The 27,952-nt window shown below is 35.4% G+C and overlaps 1 protein-coding gene and 1 non-coding gene across 2 annotated transcripts in view; both read left to right on the forward strand.

The window, feature by feature from the left end:
* Window positions 1-27,952, forward strand: part of UNC13C (unc-13 homolog C) — a 568,731-nt gene that overhangs the window by 239,611 nt on the left and 301,168 nt on the right. Inside the window, exons 12-13 of the mRNA XM_045073496.1 lie at window positions 24,256-24,425; window positions 27,757-27,872. Coding sequence (XP_044929431.1) covers window positions 24,256-24,425; window positions 27,757-27,872 — 286 coding nt within the window. The remainder of the gene's footprint in view (window positions 1-24,255; window positions 24,426-27,756; window positions 27,873-27,952) is intronic.
* LOC123390137 lies at window positions 15,396-15,501 on the forward strand. The gene has a single exon (XR_006604753.1). It is a non-coding gene; the product is annotated as a U6 spliceosomal RNA (small nuclear RNA).

A 27,952-nucleotide genomic window follows, 5' to 3' on the forward strand; every position in this document is an offset into this window, starting at 1 on the left:
CCACTGGGGCACCCCACAAATAAAGGGTGTTTAAAGCATGTTAATATTTGATGGCTGAGTGAAAGAAATTCTAGCTAGGGAAGTGCCTTGTTGAAGAAATATAAATGTCTAGGAAGGAAAGTCTAAAACTCAAATCATTGCAAATCTCATAGGCACTGAAATTTGTGTAGCTATTTACAGTAACTGAATTTCCCATCACAGGTATAATACTCCATAGTGCTTTACAAAGCATTGTTGTTGTCATTTACAGATGAGAAAGCTAAAGCTCAGGGAGGTCGATAGAATGTTTCTGAAGAATTCTTCCAATAAGTGAAATAAAAGAAGCAGGATTCATTTTCTTCTTTTACCACAGTGAAGTCCTTTCCACACTATTTCATGCACCCACTATTGCCATGTGTTAAACCAGCCACCCAAAGAGAACCATGGAGAAGTCCGTACAAAAACCCCACACGAGTAAAAGGTTAAATGGAGAGATATGGAAGCTATTGGGGGAAAAAGAAAAAAGCTGAAACTGAACTTCTAGAAGTGAAACATACAATATGTAAAATGAAAAGCACATTGATTATGAATGACAGATTGGATATCACAGAAGAAAAGATTAATAAAGATATAATAATAGAAAAATATGGAACACAGACAATTTTTTAAAAATAGATCAATGAGACCACTTCAGGCACCCCAAACCAAGTAATTGAAGTCTTCTAAAGGACAAAAGGGAAGAATGGGTACAGAAAAAAATATAAAATATTTGAGTAGATAATAGCCAATTTTTTTCAAGTTCAATCAAAATTGGCAGCACATAGACTCAAGAAGCTTAACCTCAGGCATAAGAAAATGGAAAAAAAATTACACCCAGGTACATCATCACATTGTTCAAAACCAGGGAAGAAGAGAAAATCTTGAAAGCTTCCAGAGAAAAAAGACACACACTAATACAGAGTAAGAAAAATAAAGATGGCCGCCAGCTTTTCATAAGAAATGATACTAGCGATAAGAAAGAGGACAACATCTTTAAATTACTGAAACAAAAACTGTCAAACTCGAATTCTATACCCAGGGAAAATGCTTTTCAAAATTAAAGGCTACAAAATAATTTTTTCAAAAGATTTTATTTATTTGACAGAGATCACAAGTAGGCAGAGAGGCAGGCAGAGAGAGGAAGGAAAGCAGGCTCCCCGCTGAGCAGAGAGCCCCATGTGGGGCTTGATCCCAGGACCTTGGAATCATGACCTGAGCCAAAGGCAAAGGCCTTAACCCACTGAGCCACCCAGGTGCCCCTACAAAATAATTTTTTAACAAAATAATTTTAAGCCAAAATAAAGGGTATTTAAGAAAGACATAAGCTAAAAGAATTCCTTTCCTTCCAACCTGTACTATAAGAAATGCTAATGAAAGTCCTTTACACAGAGGAAAAGTAATACCAGATTAAAAATGTAGTTTATATAAATGCATAAAAAGAAATGAAGAACATTGGCAGTACTAACTGCGTTGACAAATATAATGAACAATTAAGTTATTTTGATTTATTTGAAAGATTACCCAATATTTAAACACAATAACAAATAGTCCTTGCTAATGTAATAATCAAAACAAAATGATTGCAGAAAGGTCTGGAGGACACAACTAGAAACATGCTATTGTAAGATTCTTATACTGTACATAAAAGTATATCATATTGTTTGTAGATTATGGTAATTTAAAGATGTTTACTATAAAAGATATGTACTATAAACTCTAACCAGTAAAAAGAAAACAAAAATATTATAGCTAATACTTCACCAAAATAGATCAATTTCAATTAAAAAATAATAATAAATCCAAAATAGAAAAAAATAAAAAGGGAAAGGAGTGTTTAAAAAAAATGGGGAAATTAAAAAAAATAGTAAAGATGTTAGACAGAAACCTCAATATGTCAGTGATCACATTCATTGTAAAAAATCTAAACACCAGGTTTAAAAGACAGAGATTATAATACTGAACCAAAAAACCCCCAAAGACCAACAATATCTAACCTGTGAGAAATACATTTTATTTTATTCTATTTATTTATTTTTTACTTTTATTTATTTATTTGACAGACAGAGCTCACCAGCAGGCAGAGAGACAGGCCAAGAGAGAGGAGGAAGCAGGCTCCCTGCTGAGCAGAGAGCTTGATGTGGGGCTCGATCCCAGGACCCTGAGATCATGACCTGAGCTGAAGGCAGAGGCTTTAACCCCCTGAGCCACCCAGGCACTCCAAGAAATACATTTTAAATATAAGAAGATACAAATACGTTTATTGCTTGTAGGTCTGCTACTTAGAACACTTCACCCCGAAACAACAGAGTATATATTAATTTGAAATTCACAGAACATTTACATGGATAGCTAAGTAACATATGAAAATATGTTCAATATCATTAATCATTCAGGAAGGCAAAACTACAATGAAACACCATTCCATAATTAGTAGAAGGATGAGTTGTCTCTTTTTTGTTCTCTGCATTTATTTCTTGGACCAATCAACTATTACAATTACATCTGATTTACTTTGAGTTGTATCTCATTTTGTTATTTTAGTAGTAGCTTTAGGGTGTATAGTATATATCTTTAAATTACCACGGTGAACTTAGCATGATATTGTACTTCACACACAGTATAAAAACTTTATAATAGTATACTTTCAGTTGTCTCCCTTAGACCTTTATGCTTTTGTTGCTAGTTCTTGGCAGGGAACTCTATGGCAGGTGAGAATATAAGACGGTACAACCGCTTGAGTAAACCACTGGTTTCTTAAAAAGAAAATGTACTTGTATGAAGATTTATACACACAGGTATTTATAGCAGTTTGCTTTGTAATAGGTAAAGACTAAACACCCAAATGCTGTGACATTTGATAGGCAAATCGTGACACATGCAGAATACTAAAAGCAAATGGTGTACACAACATGAATAGATCTCAAGCTAACTAAGTGAAGGGTTTAAAGTGTACAATTTGATTCCATTTATATAAAATTATAGAAAAACCAATAGTGAACTAAAATGTAAGACATCGGATCTGCGGCTGCCTGGGGAGTAGGACAGGGAAAGGATTAAGAGAAAGTGATTACAAGAAGTCCAAGAAAACATCTGGAGGTGATGGATATGTTAATTATACAGATTGTGGTGGTGGTTACATGGGTGAATATGTGTGCTCAGACCTGGTAAATTGCACAGTTTAAATATATACAGATAATTGTATGCTGGTTATACTTCAATTAACTAAGTAAAAAGTCACTGACAAACATTAATCTCATCACTCTACTAACAGTACTACATTAATGATGCATTTACACACTACAAATTCATGATACAAAACTGTTCTTCTAGGAGGAGGAGTTTGGTGGTGGTGATGAGGACCACAAGGGTGATGTCCATGACCTCTGTCACTGTCACCCTCGCAATCTGGCAGTTTATCGTTCAAGTGTTCTACACATCTCACAGCATTTAAGTTCTAGAAGAAATTCAGTGTCATCTGCAGTTGTATCTTTCCATTTACAGCTAAAAAAAAAAGGAGTCTCAGACTTTCCTGAAGTTTCAGGTTCTGCAGCCAAAACCCCAGGGTCTGCCACCTTCTCTAAGTACTTGACACTCTCACTAGAGGTTTCTGGAGGGGCCAATTAGTACATGATACCATTGTAAATGTTTCAGAGCTTATTGATTGCTATATAGTAAGTCATTACTCAAAAGAATGTGACATCTTAGGCACATCTACTTCCACCGATTTTTTTCCCCCAGTAGTTATACAGCGTTTTAGATCACTTTTGTTTTGGTCCATAATGATTTTCATGTCTTTAATGTACATTAGGGTTGTCTTCCCACCTAAGTTTTGAGCTATTTGAGGGAGAGACCCTCCTAAAATAATGTCAGGTACAAAATAAGCCTAAAAATATACAGAATTATTTTCAAATGATAATTTCCAAGGTTAATTGCTTACCTATTAAAGTGTCTTTTACAAACTTTATTTTTCATTTCCAGTATTGATTAACACTGATTTCTCCCTTCTTGCTATTCTTTCAATGCCATTTTTTTCCCCATAAGAATTCCAAAGAACTTTCTTCTCTGTGTATGCCGCTTGAGCATCATTTGGTGAACTCGAACATTTAGTGCTTTATTAGCTTCTGTGGTGTCTCTTTTCCTGCCTAATTAAAATTCTACAAATGACTTTAATCTTCATGATAGGCTTTTTTTTTTTTTTTTTTTCGGTTATGTCTCCACCTGACCAACTTTGCTACTTTTGATTAGAGTCGGACTTGAAGGAAGGAAAAGGACAAAAGGTGTTTTGATTTGGTTAAAGCACTGAAATAAGCAGTGAAAGTAACCCTTGAGCTTTTACTATGACTAGATCGTGTCATCCTTTTTCATTCTGTCCACACAGAATGAAAGATAAAACACAGGTCAGATCAGTCAAATTTAGTAAATCTTGAAGATCTCCATGGGTTTCTCAACTTCACTGTTAAACTACTTGGTACTTAATCTCTTTTTAAGGTTTTATTTATTTATTTATTTATTTATTATTTATTTTGAGAGGGAGAGAGATAGCATGGGAGAAATAGAGAGAACAATGGGGAGGAGAGGGAAAAGCAGGGTCCCCACTGAGCAGGGAGCTGATGTGGAGCTTGAATCCAGGACCCTGAGATCATGACCTGAGCCGAAAGCAGATGCTTAATGGACTGAGCCACCCAGGCATCCCCCAAATGGAATTTCTTGTTCATGCCAGTATAAACTAGGATACAAACAAAACTTTATTATGAAAAGCTGGTTATTACTAGGTTGAGTCATATGAAATTGTTGGTATTCAACTCTGATGACCTAGAGAAATGACAACTTCATATGATTCAATTTAAAGTAATATCCTCTATTAAAATTTCATCTGAATAAACAGTCTTAACTTTTTATCTGGTTGGTAGTGGGGTTTTTTGCACTTTTTCTGTTAACTTAAACTGTGTGTGTACAGTTTTATATTTATTACTCAAATTTTTGGAAGTTTGGCTAAATTTTTCTTCTAGCTGTTCCTAATTACATAGATTCAACTTAAAGTTTCAAGACACTTGGTTTTCATTTTAGTGATAAGGGTTAGCTCATGTAGATGCCAAAATATTCATAGATGCTGTCAAGTGTTTTGTTTGTGCAGTGGCTTTTTTTTCCCCCTTTTTAGATTCTGTCTCTTTCTCCCTCTCTCTCTCTTTTTAATATATATTATATATATTTATATACACTAATATATAAATATATATATATATTTTTTAAGATTTTATTTATTTATTTGTCAGAGAGAGAGAGAGAGAGAATGCACAAGCAGGCAGAGGCAGGGAGAGAAGCAGGCTTCCTGCTGAGCAGGGAGCCAGATGTGGGACTCAATTCCAGGACACTGGGATCATGACCTGAGCCGAAGGCAGCAGCTTAACCAACTGAGCCATCCAAGCATCCCTGGATTCCGTCTCTTGGCATTTTCTGTATTAGCCAGCTCTGAAGGGTTCCAGAGAGGACTAAAGTATAACCCATGTTACTATATATGGGTCCTTAAATGAAGTTATTCCTTTCTGATAATTGATTAAAGCTTAGGTTTAAGTGGAAAAGCTAGTTAGTGTAAGATTTCTTAACATTTCTTCTCTTCTTTAGCAATTCATTGGTGATGACTGCAGAAGTCTTCTATAAGCTGTCCTGTGTTGCTCATATTTGGAATGAGAAGGCTGTTCGTTAATAGCTTTTACCTTTGTGGTTGTTGCTTCTGCCAAGTGTGGTGTTCAGATAAAGTCTGATCAGGCAGTTGTTGAAACTGTAGCTTGTTACTGACATTTCCATCATTGCTTTAAAGTTTCTTGGGAGTTTAGCAGCTCTTCTTTTCTAACAAAGAGTGGGGGCAAATTAGGTGCCATAGAAACTAATGGTGACTAATTCTGTTCTCTTCCCAGAGATAAATTCTGGCTATTTAGTTGAACCATTTTTCTGTGGCCAGAAGTAGTCAGAAGCTCTTGAAAGATCTCTTTGACATGCGGGGGGGGGGGGGCAGGCGGGCAGGAGAAGGGGAAAGTGGGGTGGAAAAAGGTACTATTTTTAGTTTTTGTTTTCTTTCTTTTTTTTCCTCCTTTTCAGGTGGACTAGTATGGGAAGGAGGAATATATTGCACATATATTATATATACACATTTCATTTAATGTATAACAAGTATGTCCCCTAAACTTAACATAATATGAAAAGTAGATTTCACCTATCTGATTAGCAAAGATTTAAATGTGCTAATACTCAGTATTTGTGAGAGGATAGAGAGTTACAGGGGTAAGCACGTGCATGCTTTCTGGAGGATATTTCAGTAATGCAGATGTGATTTATGTTTGCTATATGCAGATGTGTATGTGATTAATACAGATGCCTTCCAAACTAGAAAATCCACTTTTAATAATTTGTCAAACTGAAGTAGTTTGTACATACAAGGTGTTCTGTGTAGTGCTGTAACAATAAATGGAAACTACCCAATGCCCATCTACTGTCTCCGTAGGGGGAGCATAAACTGAATAATTTAGGGCACATCCGTATAATACAGTATGTCATGTCATTTACAAGAATGTAATCGTGTGTATGTCTGCCTGTACATGATATATTAAATTTAAAAGTCCAAGTTTTATGTATAGTATAATCCTGCATTTGTAACATTTCAAATTAGATACACTTATATGGAGAAAATAATGTGTCAAATCTTTCAGAAGTAAATACTAATAGTAAACAATGTTTGCATTATAATATTGACAATGACATTGAATAAGGAATGCACTGAATACAAATATATAATAACATGAATTGCATTCATTGCAGTGAAAATTGATAAAGGGGTGCTCAATCTTAAAGTCTGTAAAACATCTGTCTACTTGTGAAGAAGACTGTAGAACATTAGTGATAATGAAATGGTTACATTTATAAAGCTCTATTATTTTTTTCTAAAGCATTTTTGTACCATAATTTTCTTTGCAAACCACTCACGCTACCTCGTACAAAAATGTTTATTATTTATCAGTTCTTTTCTTGAAGTAAAATTAGAAAAAATGCTTTTAGCCCAGGAGTTTTATCTCTCAAGATGCAAATGCTAAGTCCTCTCAGGGAATGTCAAAGAAATGCTGAAAGGAATAAGAATGAGAACCACTGAAGTACTTCTAGCTAAGTATATAGTTTTACATATCTCTCTAGGGCACTTTGGCTTAAGTGCCGGCCTGTTTGCTCTTCCATTTAGTCCCTGAAGTTTCTGCAGTGTGCTCTGCATCTCAAGGAACTAAATTCCGAAAGTTACATTTCCCAGATTTTCTTGCTCAGTAGGTTTAGTTGTGAGGAGACCCTTGGATATAAGGTCAGAGGTGGTAGGCCAGGGAAACCATAGTGTTTCTTTACTTCTCTCTCGGCTTGCACAGCACCACCCTTGTCTGAGTCTCCTCCACAATTCAAGCTCCAGTTGGATGGGATTCCCTCTCTGTGGTCCAAGTTCCTATCTATCTTGTCTCATCGTTAGACTTGGCACTCTTGTCTGTGAATCTTTGAACACAGTTGGTGGGAATGTAAAACAGGGCAGCCATTATGGAAAACAGTATGGAATTTTCATAACAAATTGAGAATAAAACTATCATATGATCTCAAAAATCCCACTTCTGGGTGTTTCCCTTAAAAAAAAATTGAAATCAGACTCTCAAAGACCTATTAGTATTCCCATGTTCATTGCAGCATTATTGGTAGTAGCCAAGATGTGGAAACTACAGATATGTCCATCAATAGATGAATGAATAAAGATGTGCTATATAGATACGATGGAATATTATCCAGTCTTACAAAAGAAGGAAATTCTGCAGTATGCACCGACATGGATGAACTTTGAAGGCATATATACAAAGTGAAATAAGTCAGTCACAGAAAGACAAACTTTGCATGATTCCACTTAAATGAAGTATCGAAAAGAGTCCTATCTGTAGAATCACACCCTGGAATGGTGGTTTCCAGGTGCTGGGGAGGGGTTGAATTGGCAAGATACTAATCAGCAGGCACAAAGTTTCAATTAAGCAAGAGAAGTAAGTTCTACACATCTGCTCCACAACATCATACCTCTAGTCAACAGCAATATACCATATGCTCAGACATTTGTAAAACAAGACCAAAAAAAACTACAAAGCTACAGTAAGGAAAATGGTATGACATTTTCATAAAGGCAGTCATATGGATTAATGGAACAGAATAGAGAACCCCCAAATAAACCCTCACCTCAAACGGTATTTTTAATAACTGATTGAGATTTTATCGCATTAGTATTCATCAATTATTTAATCTATTTCCTGTTTTGATAACTAGAATAATTAAAATTTTTCCTATTTCTTATATCTTCAGTAACTTATCTTTACTGTTAAGGGCAAATGATATGTGTATGTTTGAGTGATAGAATTAACTACATTAGTTAGCTATAATTAAAAACCTACTAAGTACCCAGTACCCTTCTAAGTGTTACATATGTAAATATCTTTAAATGATAATTATTGGGGCGCCTGGGTGGCTCAGTGGGATAAGCGGCTGCCTTCACCTCAGGTCATGATTCCAGGGTCCTGGGAATCCTGCTTAGAAGAGAGCCTGTTTCTCTCTTACCCTCTGCCTGCCGCTCTGCTTACTTGTGCTCTCTCTCTATCTCTCTGTCAAATAAATAAAATCTTTTAAAAAATGATAATTATTGATATTCTAATTTTATAGAATAGACATGGAGACTCAATGTAACTGCATAATTTGCCCAAAGTCATGCTGCTAGTAAGTGGCTCAAATGAAATTTGAATCAGTCAGATGTTTTTCCAAGCCTGTTGTATTACTCCATCAGACCTCATACAACTTGCTTTTGAAAGTAAAATGAAAATGGCATAACTTCGGGGCTCCTCGGTGGCTCAGTGCATTAAATATCCGCCTGATTGAGCCCAGCATCTGGCTCCCTGCTTAGCAGGCAGTCATCTTCTCCCTCTTTCTCTGCCCCCTCACCCCATTTGTGTTCTCTCTCTCTCAAATAAATGAAATATTTTTTTTTTTTTTTAAAGAAAATGGGGCAGGGCACCTGGGTGGTTCAGTGGGTTAAAGCCTCTGCCTTTGGCTCAGGTCATGATCTCAGGGTCCTGGGATTGAGTCCCCATCCAGCTCCTTGCTCAGCGGGGAGTCTGCTTCCCTTCCTCTCTCTCTGCTTGCCTCTCTGCCTACTTGTGATCTCTGTCTTTCAAACAAATAAATAAAATCTTTTTTTAAAAAATGGCATAACTTCAATAAATCACATCTAGGAATATCGTCCTACAATAGGACCACTGTAAACCTTGGCAACATGCAGTGTTCCAGGCTCTTTATAGTTAAATTTTACTTTAGAGGTCATTGGCATACAGCTTCTTTATTTCATGGATCAACAAGTAAGTTTAAGAAAAAAAAAAAAAAAAAAAAACGCATGTTACCACTGAGAGTCAGACTTAGGAAGATAATGTCTTTATTCAAATGTCAAATAACTGCCAAACACATATCCAAAGTAGAGTTTATTTCTGATTTCAAACAAATGGTTTAATTTCAGGTACCTCATTATGTCACTAATTAGAACATGTGTAATTGTAATATTTAATGAGCAACAAAAAAAGAAGAGTATGATTATTTTTACTGTAATATTTATTTTTATTTTGTTTATTTAAGGATAGTTGACATACAATGTTACATTAATTTCAGGTATACATCATAGTGATTCAACAACTGTATATATTACGCTATGCTCACCAGAAGTATGGCTACCATGTGTCACTGTACAATGCTATTATAATATTATTAACTCTATTTCCTGTCCTGTACCTTTTATTCCTATGGCTTAGGCTTATTCATTCTGTAACTCCTCCTCATCATTTGCCTATCTTTCCACACTCCTTTCCTTTAGCAGCCATCATATAAATCATCTGTATTTATATGCCTGATTCTTACTGTTTATTCTTTGTTTTTTAGATTCTACATATGCTAAAAACACAAGGTATTTGTCTTCCTTAGTCTGATTTATTTCACTTAGCATAATAACCTCTACATCCATCCATGTTGCCTCCAATGGCATGATCTCATCCTTCTATAGGACTATGTAATATTCTGTGTATGTACATGTATGTCTTCTTTATCCATTCATCTATCAGTGGACACTTAGGCTGCTTCCATATCTTGGCTATTACAAATAATACTTAAGTAAACACAGTGGGGGCATATATCTTTTTGAATTTGCATTTGTTTTCTTTGTGTACATACCCAGTAGGAGAATTATTGGATCATATGGTATTTCTGTTTTTGATTTTCTGAGGAACCTCCGTATTGTTTTCCACAGAGCTGTACTGATTTACATTCCCACCAACAGTACACAAGGGTTCCTTTTTCCTCCACATCCTTGCCAACACAAAATAGAAAGCTTTTGCATAGCAAAGGAAATAATCGACAAAAGCAACCTACTTAATGGGAGAAGATATTTGCAAATGATGTATCTGATAACGGGTTAATATGCAAAATAAGTAAAGAATTTATAAAACTCAATACCAAAATATCCCCACTAATAGTTATGTTAAAAAAAATAGGCAGAGTACATGAATGGGCATTTTTTTCCCAAAGAAGTTATACAAATGGCCAACAGACACACAAAAAAGGTGCTTAGCAACACTAATCACCAGGAAATGTAAATCAAAACTACAATATGCAACTGATAGATTACTAAATACTATATCTGAAACTAATGATATACTATATGTTGGCTAATTGAACTTAAAAATTTATATTTATATATATACACATACACACACACACACATATATATGTATATGCCTTCAAAAGGAAAAAAAAACCACAATGAACAATGAGATATATCTTGCACCTGTCAGAATGACAAATAAAAAGATAAGAAATAAATGTTGTTGAGAAGGTGGAACAAAAGGAACCCTGTGATTTTTTTTTTTTTTTTTTTTTTAGTAAGCAATTTTGAATATCTATTTGCTCTACAGGGATAGGGATTGAAACATGAGAAACAATAAAAACAAAAACAAAGCAGGGGAGTTTTATTCAGACTTGATATTTTCTCTGGGTCTTGAAACATAGGGAAGTGTTCATCAAATAGAGAAAGAGAGAAAAGAAATCCGTATCCTAAGAAAGACAATGAACAACGTGTCTGCATTGGAAAAATACATGGTGACCAAAGAAATGGTGATTAGAAACCACGCCCATCGCGTCTAATACATGCTCTTACACAGCTCATGCTCTTACACATGAGAGAGCCATTTGGTCCTCCAGTTTTCTACCTGCTATTTTTACTCGAAATCTATTTGAGGTATAGCATTATAGGAATTAGGCGTTAATGCGATACATTTATATATTGTAATATTATAGCAATAGTGCCTCTTATGTGTCACATAATTATTTCTTTGTTTGTGGTGGGAATAATTAAGATCCAGTCTCTCAGTGTATTAGATGATTATTATAATGTTATCTGTTTCTGAAGTGCTGTGCGTTTAGCACTCCAGGGTTTCTATATCTACTAACAGCAGGTGTGTACCCTTAAATAGAATCTCTCTCATTCTCCCAATCCCAGCTCCAGATAGTCACCATTTTACTTTCTTTTTACTAGTTTGTTCTTTCAGACTCCATATATAAGTGATAGCATATAGATCTTCTAATCTCTGTCTTCATAAGTGGCCTCTCTCTTCACAGCAAGATGAACACCAAAGTATTTGTCTAAAGGTTTTTTACCTCTGTTATCTTAACATTAATCAATTCTGATTAATGCTAATATTTTAATAGCATTTAAAAAATTCTTAAGACAGGGGCGCCTGGGTGGCTCAGTGGGTTAAGCCGCTGCCTTCGGCTCAGGTCATGATCTCAGGATCCTGGGATGGAGTCCCGCATCGGGCTCTCTGCTCAGCAGGGAGTCTGCTTCCTCCTCTCTCTCTCTCTGCCTGCCTCTCTGCCTACTTGTAATCTCTCTCTGTCAAATAAATAAATAAAATCTTAAAAAAAAAATTAAAAAAAAATTAAAAAAATTAAAAAAAATAAAAATTCTTAAGACAGCTATTAAAATCATTTTATTCTGCAACATTAGCATCTGTGAAGATAATACTAGATAACAAAGATAGAATATAAATCTTTGAGGTATTCATGATCTCACGGTGGGGCTCAAAGTTGGGGCAGACAATTGGGTCTATCTTATAAGGTATTACTTTGCCCTTTGGTTCTGTGATCTGTTACACTACAAGGGCTTCTTTCAGCCAGGGCATGAATGACTCTCCGCCTCCTGCCCTTCTTCTAAAGTGCTACTAATAACGAGTGAACCTGGTGGTAGGTATTAAGGAGCACACATATTGCATGGAGCACTGGGTGTGGTGCATAAACAATGAATCTTGGAACACTGAAAAAAATAAAACTAAAAAAAAAAAAAGGAAAGAAAGAAATTAGAATAAGAAAAAAAAGGGCTGCTAATAATATAATTGATTTCTTGTTCTTTTTTGTATCATCTTCTTTGTGATCGGCTTACAGGATGCATCTACAATGCCCAATTACTAAAAAAGAAAAACCTCAGGAAAACTTAAAAGTGAAATATTGGGGACTGTTTTTTGATCCTGATACCCATAACTAAATTGTCCTTGATAATGCAGGTGGGAATAGTTGCTGTGCACTGTCCCTGGGTTTTGAACTTAGAGTCTGTTCATCTACTGTAATAGAATTCAAAGGTAATAGGGTTGGGATCTTAATTCAGGAACAAATGAGACATCAATATGGCAATGGAAGTGGGTTATGTAATTCATAATAAATCACTAAAAGGAAATGTGAACACTGAGTGTCTCACAGTATTTCCATTTGGTGGGTCAGAGATTAAAGAATTAAGCTGTAACTAGAGAATTTAATTACTGTTTAAAAGCTGCTGCTGCTTTGCCTCAGGATGGCTCTTACTGGTTTCTGGTTGCTGATTTTCTCCATATTTTTCCTTGAAGCCCGAGTTGAAGTGGAATTATTTATAATTACTAGATATTTTAAAATATACTTTTGTTGATTGTACCAGATAAATATGAAGAATAAATTACAAATGTTTACTAATTCTGCCACCTACATTTCGATACATACCCTTACAGCTTGTTTCAATGGAAACACACACACACACACACACACACATACACACACATTTATTCATATGTAATCTCCCTTATTAATGTTTCTGTTAACCAAACCTGGTATAATACCATTTAAAATATAGAATTCTCATTTGCTGCACTTAAAATGTGTGGCTGTAATTTTATATAATTTTAATATACGTGATTTTTAATGTGACATCACTTCCCATTGGCTTTTTTCCTGACAGAGTTGCCAGGCAGAGAATATTTTACTCACTTCGTTAGATCTAGCGCCACTCCAGGTGCAGTTTTCATTCTTCAGACCACTGTTTGTTAATGCCCTGCATTAGTGAGGACTTCTCATCACAGTGTGATTGCTTGGTCAAGGGCTTCCTTCTTCCCATCAAATTCAGGCTTTATGGTCTCTATGAAATTCATGGACATCTCTCAATGTAAAGCAACTTTTCTCAGAATGGGTTAAATTCTGATAACTTGGGGAAGGGCTGGGTTTTATTTTTGTTTTGTTGTGTTGGTTTTGGCTTTAATCATTGGAGATAGGTATTGTTGAGCCTTCTCCAGGAAACTCTAAATCTAAAAATACTTGCATTGAGACAATTTGCAAAGTTGAAATAAATAATTACAAAGAAATTAGTCATTTGGATGGCTGCCAATAAAGAAAATTTGGCCAAATAGTGATGGCTCGATAGAGATACAGTACCTGCAAATTAAAACCAAAACACAGACACACACAAAAATCCTGAGTCTAGAGGGGGAAATGTGTTCCTTTAATTTGGGAAGAAATAAAATATCTTATTCCTGTGGAAACAAAACCAGTCTTCAATAATTATAAAAATGTAAAAGTAGACATATGAATCATTCCTTAAGAAGGGAATTATTTTTAGTTAAAGGAAAACTACAAAGCAAATGGCTCTAACAATATTTATTTTATTTATCAAGTGTTTATGTAGTAAAATCTTTATTCTCTACTGATTTAGAAAAAAAAAAAAGCCAAATTCACAAACTGGTAAACTAAACCAGAAATCTTCGCTAGCTAATAAACCTGGTTGGATATGGTCTAGTAGAGGAGGATTTAATGGGACTATGTTTTTTGCTTTTCTATTAAATGTGACAGATTATTTTTTTCTTACATGAAAGGATATTTCTCTTGCTGCCAGATTCTGTTTCCTATGTGAGCCTATCTTTTCCCACCTGAAATGAAACACTTGGTATTTTCATAAAAGTCAAGGTTTATGAATCACATATTAAATAGTTGAGAAGTATATTTGCTTGTATAAGATCAAGAAAAATGAACTTTGTAGTTTATTATTTTCCTACTTGATTTTATTAGAATTTCATTCCCTGTCACATTATGCCACAGTTCTAGATTAATAAAAAGCTGTTTCATTCAATAAGAATTACAGATATAGGCATTTGAGGTCTAGCAGAGTAACTAAATTATTCCACCAAATTATTCCATTTTCCTATTTTAACATCTATAATGAAAGCTGTTCTGTATGCACATATTCAGTAAAAGAAGAAAACCTAAGAGAGAAGACCAGAAGACTTTAGCATATATCTGATTGTCAGAACTATGTTAAGTGGTCATCTCTGGTTAAAAGGAAGGGTGAGATACTGCATAAAAGTGGAAAAGGAAAAGGAGAGGTTGAAAGGTTGTTGAGTAAATATATTTATAATGTCAGCTGCCTCCCACCTCACTGATTACTCAATGTTTATATACAATCATTCTATCTCTAATATAAATAAAAAGAATTCATCCTCTCTCTTGCAAGGTAGACAGTCCCAAAATTTTATCCAGTTACTGCATTTAACCTGAAGTCTGTGATCTTTGGGTAGTCTCTGCCTCAGCTCCATGTTTGGTTCCTTGTGACCCTGGGACTTATGTCATTTTCCTCCAAAATGCCCAGTGTGTTATTGTAATGAGAGAAGAAGATAGGGTAACGGCAATTTTAAAGTCTCATTCAGTAATTAGGAAAGTGGGAAAGACATGACCACTTTTGGTACATTAGCAAAGACAGACTCCTTCTAGACAGGTACACTGAGGACTTTCTGACCCTGGTAGCAGGAGTAGTTACTTGGCTAACCAATCTGGCAGGCCCTTGTGCTTTCCAGATGAATTTCTTTTATCCATTTTTCCTCCAGGTCCTTGGTTCTCCATCTGGGGAGACCTTCCTTGCCCAATTTGTCAGTGCCTACGCTATAAGCAGGTACTCTGGAAAGCAAAAGCAGATGTAAGAGGGCTATAAAAATAATCAAAAGGGACTCACTTTGCAGGACCTCTATTCATTTCAGAAAAATGCAGAGGAGATTAGCATGGCCCCAGTATGAGGGTAACAAACAAATTAGTGAAGCATTCCTTATTTGATGAGAAGGAGGAGGATAAGCAGCAGCATAAGACTAAGGCATTTGCAGGGGACCTGCACTAACTAACTAACCACACTAACCTGTGTCGTTAGTTAAGCACCTGACTTGATTTTGGCTCATGATCTCAGTGTTGTCGGATCAAGGCCCACATGGGTTTCACACATTGGACCTGGAACCTGCTTGGGATTCTCTCTCTCCCTTTCTCTCTCAATTAAAAAAAAAGAAAGAAAGAAAGAAAGAAAAAAGCATTTATTTTAAGTATTTTAAGTACAACTGTAGCCAGCCTGAGGCATATTGGACAATACTGTTCCCTGGAAAATTTACCAAGATTCCAGGAGATGGGTTTTAAGACAATTTTACGAATAACCACATAAACCTTTAACTCTTTAGCCACCAAACTTTAACTCTTCACTGGCGGCTCCTCTGCTCTTCTTTCTTTCTTTTGACCTGATGGTTGCTGTCTCAACTTCTGCAAAATAGTAAGCATGCCAAGGTGAGAATGAATGCAACACCACCGATTTTATCTTTGGTGCAGAATTCCCTTCATTGTCACTCAGATTTCCTGAAGGAAACCATTTGAAAAGCCCAGCGGCTACAATTTTTTTTTTGAAGTGGCACTTAGAAACCCTTGCTTGTTACATGTAAATTACACTTTTCTTTTCTTTTTTTTTTTTTTTTAATATACAGAAGCAGCTGGTTCTTCTTGAACTTGTAGGGTTCCAAATTATTATATTCTCAGTCAATTTATATTGCAGGACACAAGCAGGGTGAGCCTCTTTGGGCATAGCTGTGCTCCCTTGCATCTCTGCTTACAGACTGTCTGGATTTAGTCTGAGTACATCTCCCCTGTAGTGCATTTTTGAAAGTAGCCAAACTTAATAAACATGTGGCAACATTCTAAATTTTATTCAAACCATTCACATCATAGAAAAGCTTTGCTTGGCATGTGCTCAGAGTTGCAAGGTATAACAAGCAACAGTTTGACCAGCTGTTCTGCTATTGTACTTGGCAATGAATTGGCTTTGCAGACAAAGGTTGTGAAATCTTCACTGGCTGCTCCCATCTTGTCTTCCAGTCAGTTCCAAGTATAACAATATCCTGTTATTAAAGCCCCCTTCATTGTTTCAAAGTTGCTACATTCATCAGTATTCTTAGTTGCAAATGAACTAGGGTTTGTTCTAATTAGTCTCAGACAGAAAAAGATTATTTACTGTTAGGTTGCTCAAGACTTTTTGGAGAGGTCAGAGTACCTGCCTTTGAAGCTGCTGTAGAGAAACAATATCCAATTATATCACAGGGTTGTTGTTTCTCCTCCTCCTCCTCTTCCTCCTCCTCCTCCTTCTTCTTCTTCTTCTTCTTCAGATTTTGTTTATTTATTTATTAGGCAGAGAGCACAAGCAGGAAGAGCAGCAGGCAGAGTGAGAGGGACAGGCAGGCTTCCTCCTAAGCAGGGAATCCGATGCGGAACTCGATCCCAGGACCCTGGGATCATGACCTGAGCTGAAGGCAGGCCCTTAACTGACTGAGACCCCCCAGACCCCCATCATAGGGTTTCTTTGGAGAAAACCACATTTCCTTCATTAATATTTTTGATCCTCAAGACTAAATACCAGAAACTTTCATCAAAATACTAAAGGCTCCACCACCACTATGGTCAAATGAGCAAATTCTCAGAATAAAACCACTGCTTCACTTGGTTTAATTTTGGGTTCAGATCTTGCTTGAATGTAGGTCAGATATCTGGGCCGTCACTACAAAGGAATCTAGGAATGAGAGTTATCTAGCTTCAGTCTTGGGAAGTTGAGGAATATAAGGAGGCCTATAGCCAAAATGGAAGGGGAGTGTTCAGAGAGGCTGAGCGTCTGTATGTGATGATTCTCTACTGCACTACCATGAACTAAATTTCCTGTGCATTTCTGTTTTTGTTTTTTTAAGATTTTATGTATTTATTTGACAGAGATCACAAGTAGGCAGAGAGGCAGGTGGGGGAGCGGGGAGCAGGTTTCCTGCTGAGCAGAGAGCCTGATGCGGGGCTCTATCCCAGGACCCTGAGATCATGACCGGAGCTGAAGGTAGAGGCTTAATCCAATGAGTTACCCAGGCGCCCTAAATCTCCTGTTTTATATGCATTGCAAAATCCTCATGTCATTTTCAGTATTCACAAGAGCAGTCCCACAATTGTCCTTACAGAGATGAAAAAATGTAAGTTTCTGACAGCTTAAACTTGAAACATAATAGCAAACATTGTTTATTTTTAAGTATTATTTACAAAACTCTTTGGGAAAGATAAAGTAGGAACTGGCATGTCCTTATGAGAAAAAAACAAAAAACAAAAAAACAAAACCCAGAACCCATGTTAGTAATAGAAGATGTTAATAATAGAGAAATCTAGCTGGGGGACATATGGGGACTCTCTGTATTCTCTTTACAGCTTTTCTCTAAATATGTAATTATTCTAAATTTAAAATTTTAATTAAGAAATGAAAAAGAATCAATGAGAAATAGAGAGATATTCAAATTCCTTTCAGCAAAATCACAAGAACTAGGGCATGTCATTGATTATGTTTGTTCTGAATCCATTAATATCACATGCAGTTTATTTTGACATTAAAGAAGGAAGACTATGGTCGGTTGAATTATCTAACCAAAGACTCGACCGTGTCTGCACATTAATAGGTGCCCCCAAAGTAACTATTATGTGAGTGGATGAGCAGAAGGGTTTATGGGTGAGGGAATGGTGAACTCTTGATGGTACAATAACAAAAAGTACAAACCAAATTAATGAAGAAAATAATGGAAATGTGAACAGGTATTTGGAAGGTGTGCTTCCATCTGGTACAGAGAAATTATTTCTAATAGGAATTTGAAAAGAGATATTGCAGTATTACCTCTCTATTTGATATATGCACATACAGAAACACACAATGTGTATATATGCATATACAGTTATGAATTATGTACAAGAAAAAGTTAGAATACATGTATGTATATCTTATATATAGTAATAATGTTTTATATGGATTATTATTTACTGTTTGTGGGTGTATATGCACATGTGTGTGTGTGTGTGTGTGTGTGTGTCTTTGTGTAAAGCTAGAAATCTTTACCTTAAATTCATGACAAAAACTTGGGCCTCAAATACTTATTCTTAAAAATGAAACAGGATATTTTGAATTTGGTAAATAATAGATGCTAGAAATATTTACCAATCTTTGTTATCTAGAGTTTGCTATTTATTGCACCTGTTATTGGCAGGTAAAATTTTTTTACATGTCTGTCTCCCAGGATGTACATGAACTCTGATGATTTATTTTATCAAAAGGTGACAAAAAGGATTTATTTCTGCTTTTGTAATATTTTGCATTTTGAGTTTATGGCAATGATAACTATTTTGATTGATATTCTAGGTTTTCTTTCACTTTTCTAAGAATGGCACAAATGAGCTGAGAGCTGGGTTTTTGTTTCTATGTTGATTTTTAAATTTTTGATAGCAAAGAAATTAAAATCAGAGCTATTTTTAATATAAATTTTGGGTTAATGCCAAAAATTTCTCTATCTCAATATTCTCACCACTATAACTTCAGGTATGTTATCTTTGGAATTCTGAATTAAATAGGAGACAGCTGTGCTGTCATCTATTCTAACCATGGTCCTTGGCAGGAAGTGGTTTCTTCTGCTGTAATGGATACAGTATCATTGACTAGTCATTTTTCCTTCCCTACTATTTCCACCACATTTTAATAGTAAACTAGCTATCAAGATTGGAGAATTTCTCTAATATACATGGTATTTCTAGAATGACATTATTTTTCCTTCAAATATAATAAAGGGAATTTTTGAGGTAAAACTTTGCAGATTTCTTAATGAACACTTTGTGAATGTGAAATACATGACAGAAACTATGTTAAGAATAGAGATATTAGGGGCGCCTGGGTGGCTCAGTGGGTTAAGCCGCTGCCTTCGGCTCAGGTCATGATCTCAGGGTCCTGGGATCGAGTCCCGCATCGGGCTCTCTGCTCAGCAGGGCGCCTGCTTCTCTCTCTCTGACTGCCTCTCCATCTACTTGTGATCTCTGTCAAATAAATAAATAAAATATTAAAAAAAAAGAATAGAGATATTAATAAACCTAGATCCTACCTTCAAAAATAACTTATGAAATGAGGACATTATATTAATGACTACTATAGATCAAATACTTAAGTGTCTGTCACTGTACTAGCTGCTGTAAGATATTATTTCAGTTAATTTCTATAAATATCTTTTAAGACTGGTATCATTAACCCCATTTTATAAACAGATTCATAGAGATGAAGTCAGGTAGAAGTAGTTAGTAGTTCTCAAACCCTATTAGACCTAATGACCCCTTTTATATAAAGTAATTCATGATGACTTTTTTATGCTGAAACAAAATAAAATGAAAACAAAACAAAAGAAAAAAATGTTTAATATAATCTATTCTAATATGTATTTTAGCATATAAGAGTAAAATACAACTACCCTGGAATACATAATTTAGTAGTTACGTGCTTTCATATGTTGGCATATTTGTGACTATCTCAAGTACAGACTGATACAAATACTTTGATCCAGATACTTCGAGCGATTTGGACATTGGTAATATAATTCCTCAAAGTGGGAAATGGCTCTTGGTATAGTTCTGAGCAGCAACAACAAAATTTTCCTTTGATTAGTGCTTTAGACTCTAGCTGTTTTCTAAGAAATTTCTATGTCTTAAAATAAGCAAAAGAGTCAGTGTTTATATGTAAAAAAAAGTCCCAAACTGAGGTGATTTTCAATTCATTTAGCATCTTTATTAATGTCTTTGCATCATTTCAAATCATGCAAGCTGTCTAGTAGATGGTAAGGTATCCAAATCCTGGGCCTTCCCCAACCTAAGGCCACTAGTGCGCCTAAATGTTTATAGCAAAAAAACCCCAAAAACAAAAAACAAAAACCCAGCAATTGCCAAAATGTTCTATGTAGAAAGCTCTAGAAATAGTGGGGCTTATTTTTCACATCACCATGTCATACGGCAAGTTTTATTCTTAAATGTGCTGTATGATCTTGCCTATAGGTTAATGGGAGAGAGAGAACTCTGTCAATAGTTCTTAAGTACTTTTTTAAAAGATTTATTTATTTATTTGACAGAGAGCACAAGTAGGCAGAGAGGCAGGCAGAGAGAGAGGAGGAAGCAGGCTCCCTGCTGAGCAGAGAGCCCAATGTGGGGCTCTATCCCAGGACCCTGGGATCATGACCCGAGCTGAAGGCAGAGGCTTTAACCCACTGAGCCACCCAGGCACCCCAGTTCTTAAGTATTTTTTATGCCATGAATCCATTTGGCAATCTGGTGAGAATGATGGATGCTTTTCAAAATCATGTATTTGTAAATTCCTAACATAAATTACATAGAATTGGGGAGAAAATAAGTTACTTTGAAGAATACTTTCGGTACAGTAAATGATAGTTACAAATAATATTACAAATTTCTTAACAATGATAATGTTACATGTAAATATCTTGGTTTTATTGGTGACAAAATTTTTCAGGTGCTCATAGTATAGCTGTGGTTTATTGTTTATGTTCATAATTGAAGGAAAATAAAGTGAAATTACTTTATTATTTTTTCTTCTTTCAAGTTGTATAAATTCCAGTTAGTTAATATATCATGTAATATTAGTTTCAGCGGTCGAGGTTGTGATTCATCACTTATACAATGTTCAATGCTCCTGGCAAGTGCCCTCCTAAATACGCTCCCCCATCGCCCATTTAGCCCATTCCGGACTCTTCTCCCCTCCCCTCCAGCAAACCTTAGTTGTTCTCTATAGTTAAGAGTTTATTTTCTGATTTGCCTCTTTCCCCCCTATATTTATCTATTTTGTTCCTTAAATTCCACATATGAGTGAAATCATGTAGTATTTGTCTTTCTCTGTCTGACTTATTTTGCTTAGCATGATAACTCCAGCTCAATCCCCATTGTTGAAAATTTCAGTCTTTTTAAATGGCTGAGAAATATTCCATTATATATATGTGTCACATCATCTTTATCCATTCATCAGCCGATGGACATGTGGGCTCTTTCCATAATTTGGCTATTGTTGATAATGCTGCTGTAAGCATTGGAGTGCTGTGCTCCTTTGAATCAGCATTTTTGTATCCTTTGGGTAAATACCTAGTATAGTGTAGCTGCTGGATCATCTGGTAGTCCACTCTTTTTTGTTTTTGTTTTAATTTTTTAATTCAAATTCAATTTAATTTACATATAGTGTATTATTAGTTTCAGGGACAGAATTTAGTGAGTCATCAGTACATATAACACTCAGTGCTCATTATATCAAGTGCCCTCCTTAATGCCCATCATCTGATTACACCATCCCCCTACCTACCTCCCCTCTAGCAACCCTCAGTTTGTTCTCTATAGTTAAAAGTGTCTTATGGTTTGCCTCCCTCCCTATTTTTTTAATCTTACTTCATTATTCATTCCCTTCCCCTATGTTCTTCTGTTTTGCTTCTTAAATTTCACGTACGAGTGAAATCACATGATATTTGTCTTTCTCTGACTTATGTTGTTTATCATAATACCCTCTAGTTCCAGCCACATCATTGCAAATGGTAAGATTTCATTCTTATTGATGGCTAAGTAATATTCCATTATCATATCTTCTTTATCCATTATCTGATGATGAATATCTAGGCTTTTTCCATCTTTTGGTTATTGTAGACCTTGCTGCTATAAACACTGGGGGGCGTGTGCCCCTTTGAATCACTGTTTGTATCCTTTAGCTAAATACCTAGTAGTGTAATCATTGGGTCATAGGCTATTTCTGTTTTCCAGAGTGGGTGCAATTTAATTTCCCACCAACACTGTAAAAGGGTTCCCATTTCTCTACATCCTCATCAACATCTATTGTTTCCTGATTTGTTAATTTGAGCCTTTTGACTGGTGAGAGGTGGTATCTCATTGTGGTTTTGATTCATATTTCCCTGATGTAAGTGACACTGAGGATTTTTTCATGTGTCTTTTGGCCATTTGGATATTGTCTTTGGAGAAATTTCTATTCATGTTTTCTGCCCATCTCTTAACTGTATTTATTTTGGGGAGTGGTGTTGAGTTTGAGAAGTTCTTTATAAATTTTGGATACTAGCCCTTTATCTGATATTTCATTTGTGAATATCTTCTCCCATTCTGTGTAGGTTGCCTTTTACTTTTGTTGATTTTTCCTTTACTGTGCAACAAGCTTTTTAGCCTAATGAAGTCCCAGTAGTTCATTTTTGCTTTTGTTTCCCTTGCCTCTGGAGACACTGTCTAACAAGAAGTTGCTATGGCTGAGGTCAAAGTAGTTGCTATCTCTGTTCTTCTCTAATTGGATGGATGGATTCCTGTCTCACATTCAGGTCTTTCATCCATTTCAAATTTATTTTTCTGTATGGTGTAAGAGAGTGGTCCAATTTAGTTCCATTCTTCTGCAAGTGCAGTTGCTGGATCGAAGATAGTTCTACTTTTAACTTCCTGAGGAACCTTCGTACTCTTTTCCAGAGTGACTGCACCAGCTTGCATTCCCACCAACAGTGTAAGAGGATTCCCCTTTTACCACATCCTCACCAACATCTGTTGTTTCCTGGGTTGTTAATTTTAGCCATTCTGACTGGTGTGAGGTGACAACTATATGATCATAGTTTTTATTTGTATTTCCTTGATGATGAGTGATGTTGAACATCTTTTCATGTGTCTGTTAGCCTTTTATAGGTCTTCTTTGGAAAAATGTCCATTCGTGTCTTCTGCCTATTGTTTAGCTAGATTATTTGGGTTTTCTTGGGGGTATTCAGTTTTATAAGTTCTTTATATGGTTTCGATGTTCCTTATCATTATCTGATGATGAACATCTAGGCTGACCCTATTTCATCCACTTTCTCCACTGACCCCATGTTGGAGATCCTTATGCTAGAATAAATGCATGTGCAGAGCAAATTGGAACTCATCATTGATCATCCTAACTACTACAAAAAAAGAACTAGCTACTATCCTAACTAGCTACAAAAAAAGAAAGAAAGAAAGAAAAGGCGATGACCCAATGCTTAAAGAATGATTGGTTGGCAGGTAGAGAAGCATAGGAAGAGTGTATACAGTGTATAGGGTCAGGAAACACCATAATATGTGTGGGCAATAATAACATCATACATGTGGGTTCAACAAGAGTAGGTGGAAGAAACCTTGAAATGAAAAATGGATTCAAGTGTGCAGTTTATTCTTAAAAACAGAAGGGTTTTTCTCTAACTCTAATTGATTTAACAGTCTTATACTTACTGGGATTTATAGTTTACTAAGTATAAGCACATAACTGTATTGTCATTTATAATCTGTTACATCCATAGAAGTAACATTAACTTTACATGGATGGTACAGGGTTTTCTGAGAATGGCTGTGTTTTTCTAGAAAACCATTGCAAATAAGAAATATATCAAAGAGAAAATACACTAAATATTTTTGACCCATATTTGATTGCATTTGGTTCAGTTAAAGGAGATATGTTTGAATAGGGTATTACCCCTTAGGAACATTGCTTAACTAATGCAACATTTTTTGATGTCCCTGACACCTGTAACATCCTCTAGATGGAAATGGGTCAGTGGGAAATCTCATTTCTTAGATAATCTACTACACCTTTCTGGATTAGACAGATTTAAAAGGAGTTGCTAACATCAAATGCCACTTAGAGCAGTTACCAATGGTTGTTAACGTATCCACATTTATTTTCAGTGAGTGCCATAACTCCACAGATCGAATCAAAGTCAGAGTGTGGGATGAAGATGATGACATTAAATCCAGAGTCAAGCAACATTTCAAAAAGGAGTCAGATGATTTTTTGGGACAAACAATTGTAGAAGTGAGGACCCTGAGTGGAGAGATGGATGTCTGGTACAACTTAGGTGACTATTTTTAAATTTACTTAAAAAACAGTTAAATAAAATTTGAGTCTCTGTGGCCTATGTTATATTCCCATATAAGTCAAAATAAGCAGCGTCTTTCTACAAAATTCTGCTGAAATATTTATTCAAATTCAGTATTATTGTAAGATGTTGGTAAATTTGAGATGAAATGAGAGAGCCTTTCAAAAAATCAACTGGTTGTCTTTTAGTAGAAAAATATCCCATTCCTAATTTTAAATTCATAAATATAGCTTCAAAAACTTTGCTAAATGGATAGGAAACAACATATGACTTTATGCTGTTTGACTTATTTCCTTTTGGTCCCTTAATGACATTTTAGCAATAAAGGAAAAGTGTATTTTGGATATCTTTGAATGATCATATAAAAGTAGGGTTTAGTTAGCCAACCCATATAAATGTGGACTTACGTTTACCCTGTTGATAAAAATATTGAGAATATATTTAGTTGGCATGACTTTTTAAATGAAATTTTATTACAGAACCGAGAATTAAATAAAGCTTTATTTTGACTTTTACAGTAATTGAATAATAACCTAGAATCTTCAGTGCTGATTTAATAATAGTAAAAAATATATGGATCAGCTCAGTTTCTATAAAGGACATGATCCAAAATATCTTTTCTTTTTTTAATGTATTTGCTTATAGTTGATACAAAATGTTCCATTAGCTTCAGGTGTACAACACAGTGATTCAACTCTATATGTTACGCTATGCTCACACAAGGGTAGTACTGGCCATCACCATTCAACACTGTTACAGTATTATTGATTGTATTCCCTGTGCTGTAACTTTTATTCCCATGATTTACTCATTCCATGACTGGAAGCCTGTTTCTCCCACGCCCCTTCACCTATTTTGCCCGTTCTCCCAACCCCAGTTCACTTATATGTAGAATCTAAAAGACAAAACAAATGAATAACCAAAAACCAGAATCAGATCTATCAATATGGAGAACAAACTGATGATTGACAGATCCACAATTTTTTAGTCATATCATTTGAAATGTTTTAGTTAAATTTTTAAGGGCTGGTTAAATCAAGGAAGTGTTTATACAGTCCCAGGATTACAAAGAGTTTCCATTTAGGATATCAATATATTGTAGTAAATTTAAGAGTACTTTTGGCTTTTTGAAAAACACACATACTTCAAATAATGTAATATTTGACAAGGCATAGCGGTAAAGTCATAGAATTGATGAAACTCTAACACAATAATTTTAAAGAAGGAAAGATATATATCTTATCTGGATACAAATGATTCAAGTTAGAATAAAAACCCAATATGAAAATATATTTTAAAGAAATCTTAAAGAAAATTGGTGCTTTGACATTACTGTTAAAATTTTTAGTTCGGTTATAGTGATCATCCTCCTGTATCTAGTTTCTATGTAAGACAACTTTCTATATGAAAACGGAGATGTTAGGTAAGAGTAAACTTCAGGCCATTAACTCGGTGTAACCAGTACTCACAAATTGTCTTACAAAGTGGTTTACCCATATACAGACTGTTTTTTCTTTTTCTTTTTTTTTTTTAATATTTTTTATTTATTTATTTGAGAGACAGTGAGAGAGAGCATGAGAGGCGAGAAGGTCAGAGAGAGAAGCAGACTCCCCATGGAGCTGGGAGCCCGATGCAGGACTCGATCCCGGGACCCTGGGACTATGACCTGAGCCAAAGGTGGTTGCTTAACCAACTGAGCCACCCAGGTGCCCACACAGACTGTTTTTTCTGTAGTAAGTTAGCATGTCCTTGAATTGAGGCAGTTAGAATCCCAAACAGAAATTCCTTAAATCATTCTTTTGACAAAAGAACAATTCTTTTGATGTTCTTTGCCTCCTGTCCCATGTTTTTTGATGTGGATAAATTCATTTGCCAAGGAGCTTGAATGAGATCTTAGTAAAATCAGTAAATTAGTAAAAATTGGCTATTCAGCTCTTACGCTGAAATGGTCCTTCCATGAACAGGGAGGAAAATAGGATGCGGCAGGATAGGGAAATCTTGGCCTGCTCACCATCAGTTTTTGTGTTTGTGCCCTCTTTTGCTGATTTTGGGAGTTTTAGAGGGGGAGAGAAGGAGGCTGTGAAGGACAGGTTTTAGATTTGTATATAATCCCTCGGTAGGTTCAATCCCCAAAAGTATCATATGTCTACTCTTTGTATCATGTTCATCACATAGAATTCATTCCGCCCTGCAGAGGAGGACTTGGCCAAAGCCCTGGGCATCTAAGCAGAACCTGTGTCCCATAGGTCTCTGGGGCTGATGGTAGTTAAACTCAAAGAACCAGTAATGTTCCCTGAGACTTTGGACAAAGGTCTGTGACAAAAAGATTCTAGCACTGGCATTTCTTTCGGCTCTAGCAGAAAATTTTAATATTTGTTGAGAATCAACTATTTCCCTGCCATTAGGAGAAACTCTCATGATCCTGGCCCTCCTCAGGGAAGAATATTCATAACACAATGATTATCAAATATTAGCAATGAAGAGTCAGCAGACATTCCACAAGACAAAGGCAGACTTCATGATTTAACCATATCTTTTATGACTCTAAATACAGTTATGCTTAGAAAGAAGGTCAGTGAGTCTTTGCCACTTTCTCTGTCACTCTGCCTCCTTGTGTTTTATTTGTAAAATGGGTCAGCTTGCCTCTTTTATTTCATCTGTGAAGTACATATCAAAATGTTGGTCCCCTATGTACGAACTCTAGGAATTCTGTGATTATGCTCTTCTTTTTTTCTCTTAAAGCTACAGATCAGGTCATATTGAACCCCCATACACATTATTTGACTGAATTGACTAAATATTGATTGCATCCAAATAAACAGTTAATCCAACACATTAATAAGCAAAGGCCATAGACTGTAGGTCTTTATGAATCACTAATAAAGAAAACTGTGAACAGATTTTTTTGTTAGAGCTTTGACTTACCTTTTCAGGCATAGAAAGAGAAGCAAACGCTTTTACGTGAAATAGTATTCTGATTAATTATATTTTTAAGTCATCTTGCTTTTAATTGTCCAAACAATTAATTTCATTGTAGAAACTAATCAAATACACAGAAATTTGTATCAGAATGTCAGGATCTTCTGATTAAGCTTTTTGTTTGAATTATCTGTAATGTGGTTTGACAATTAGTCACACAATAGGCACATTACTTTAAATTATGTTTACCAGAATCATAATGGCTAATTAATAATCAAACCTAATCTAGAAAATTCCCTCTTAGCCATGTAAGCCTTTTAAAAGCTTTTGAAAAATTCTATGAGAAATACAGTATTTTTAAAAATGACCAGTTACTGTTTTCTTTAATCAGAGAAACGGACAGATAAGTCAGCTGTGTCTGGGGCCATTCGATTGAAAATCAATGTGGAAATAAAAGGAGAGGAGAAGGTTGCCCCATATCATATACAATATACGTGTTTACATGAGGTAAGTGAATTGAATTGCATTAATGATAAAACCTAGAAAATAGGTCTTTATGGATTATACAACAAGATATTTGTCTCTAA

Source organism: Mustela putorius, unplaced genomic scaffold (genome assembly GCF_011764305.1).
Source record: "Mustela putorius furo isolate JIRA1106 unplaced genomic scaffold, ASM1176430v1.1 tig00537243_pilon_pilon_pilon, whole genome shotgun sequence".
In the NCBI taxonomy this organism is placed as follows: Eukaryota; Metazoa; Chordata; class Mammalia; order Carnivora; family Mustelidae; genus Mustela; species Mustela putorius.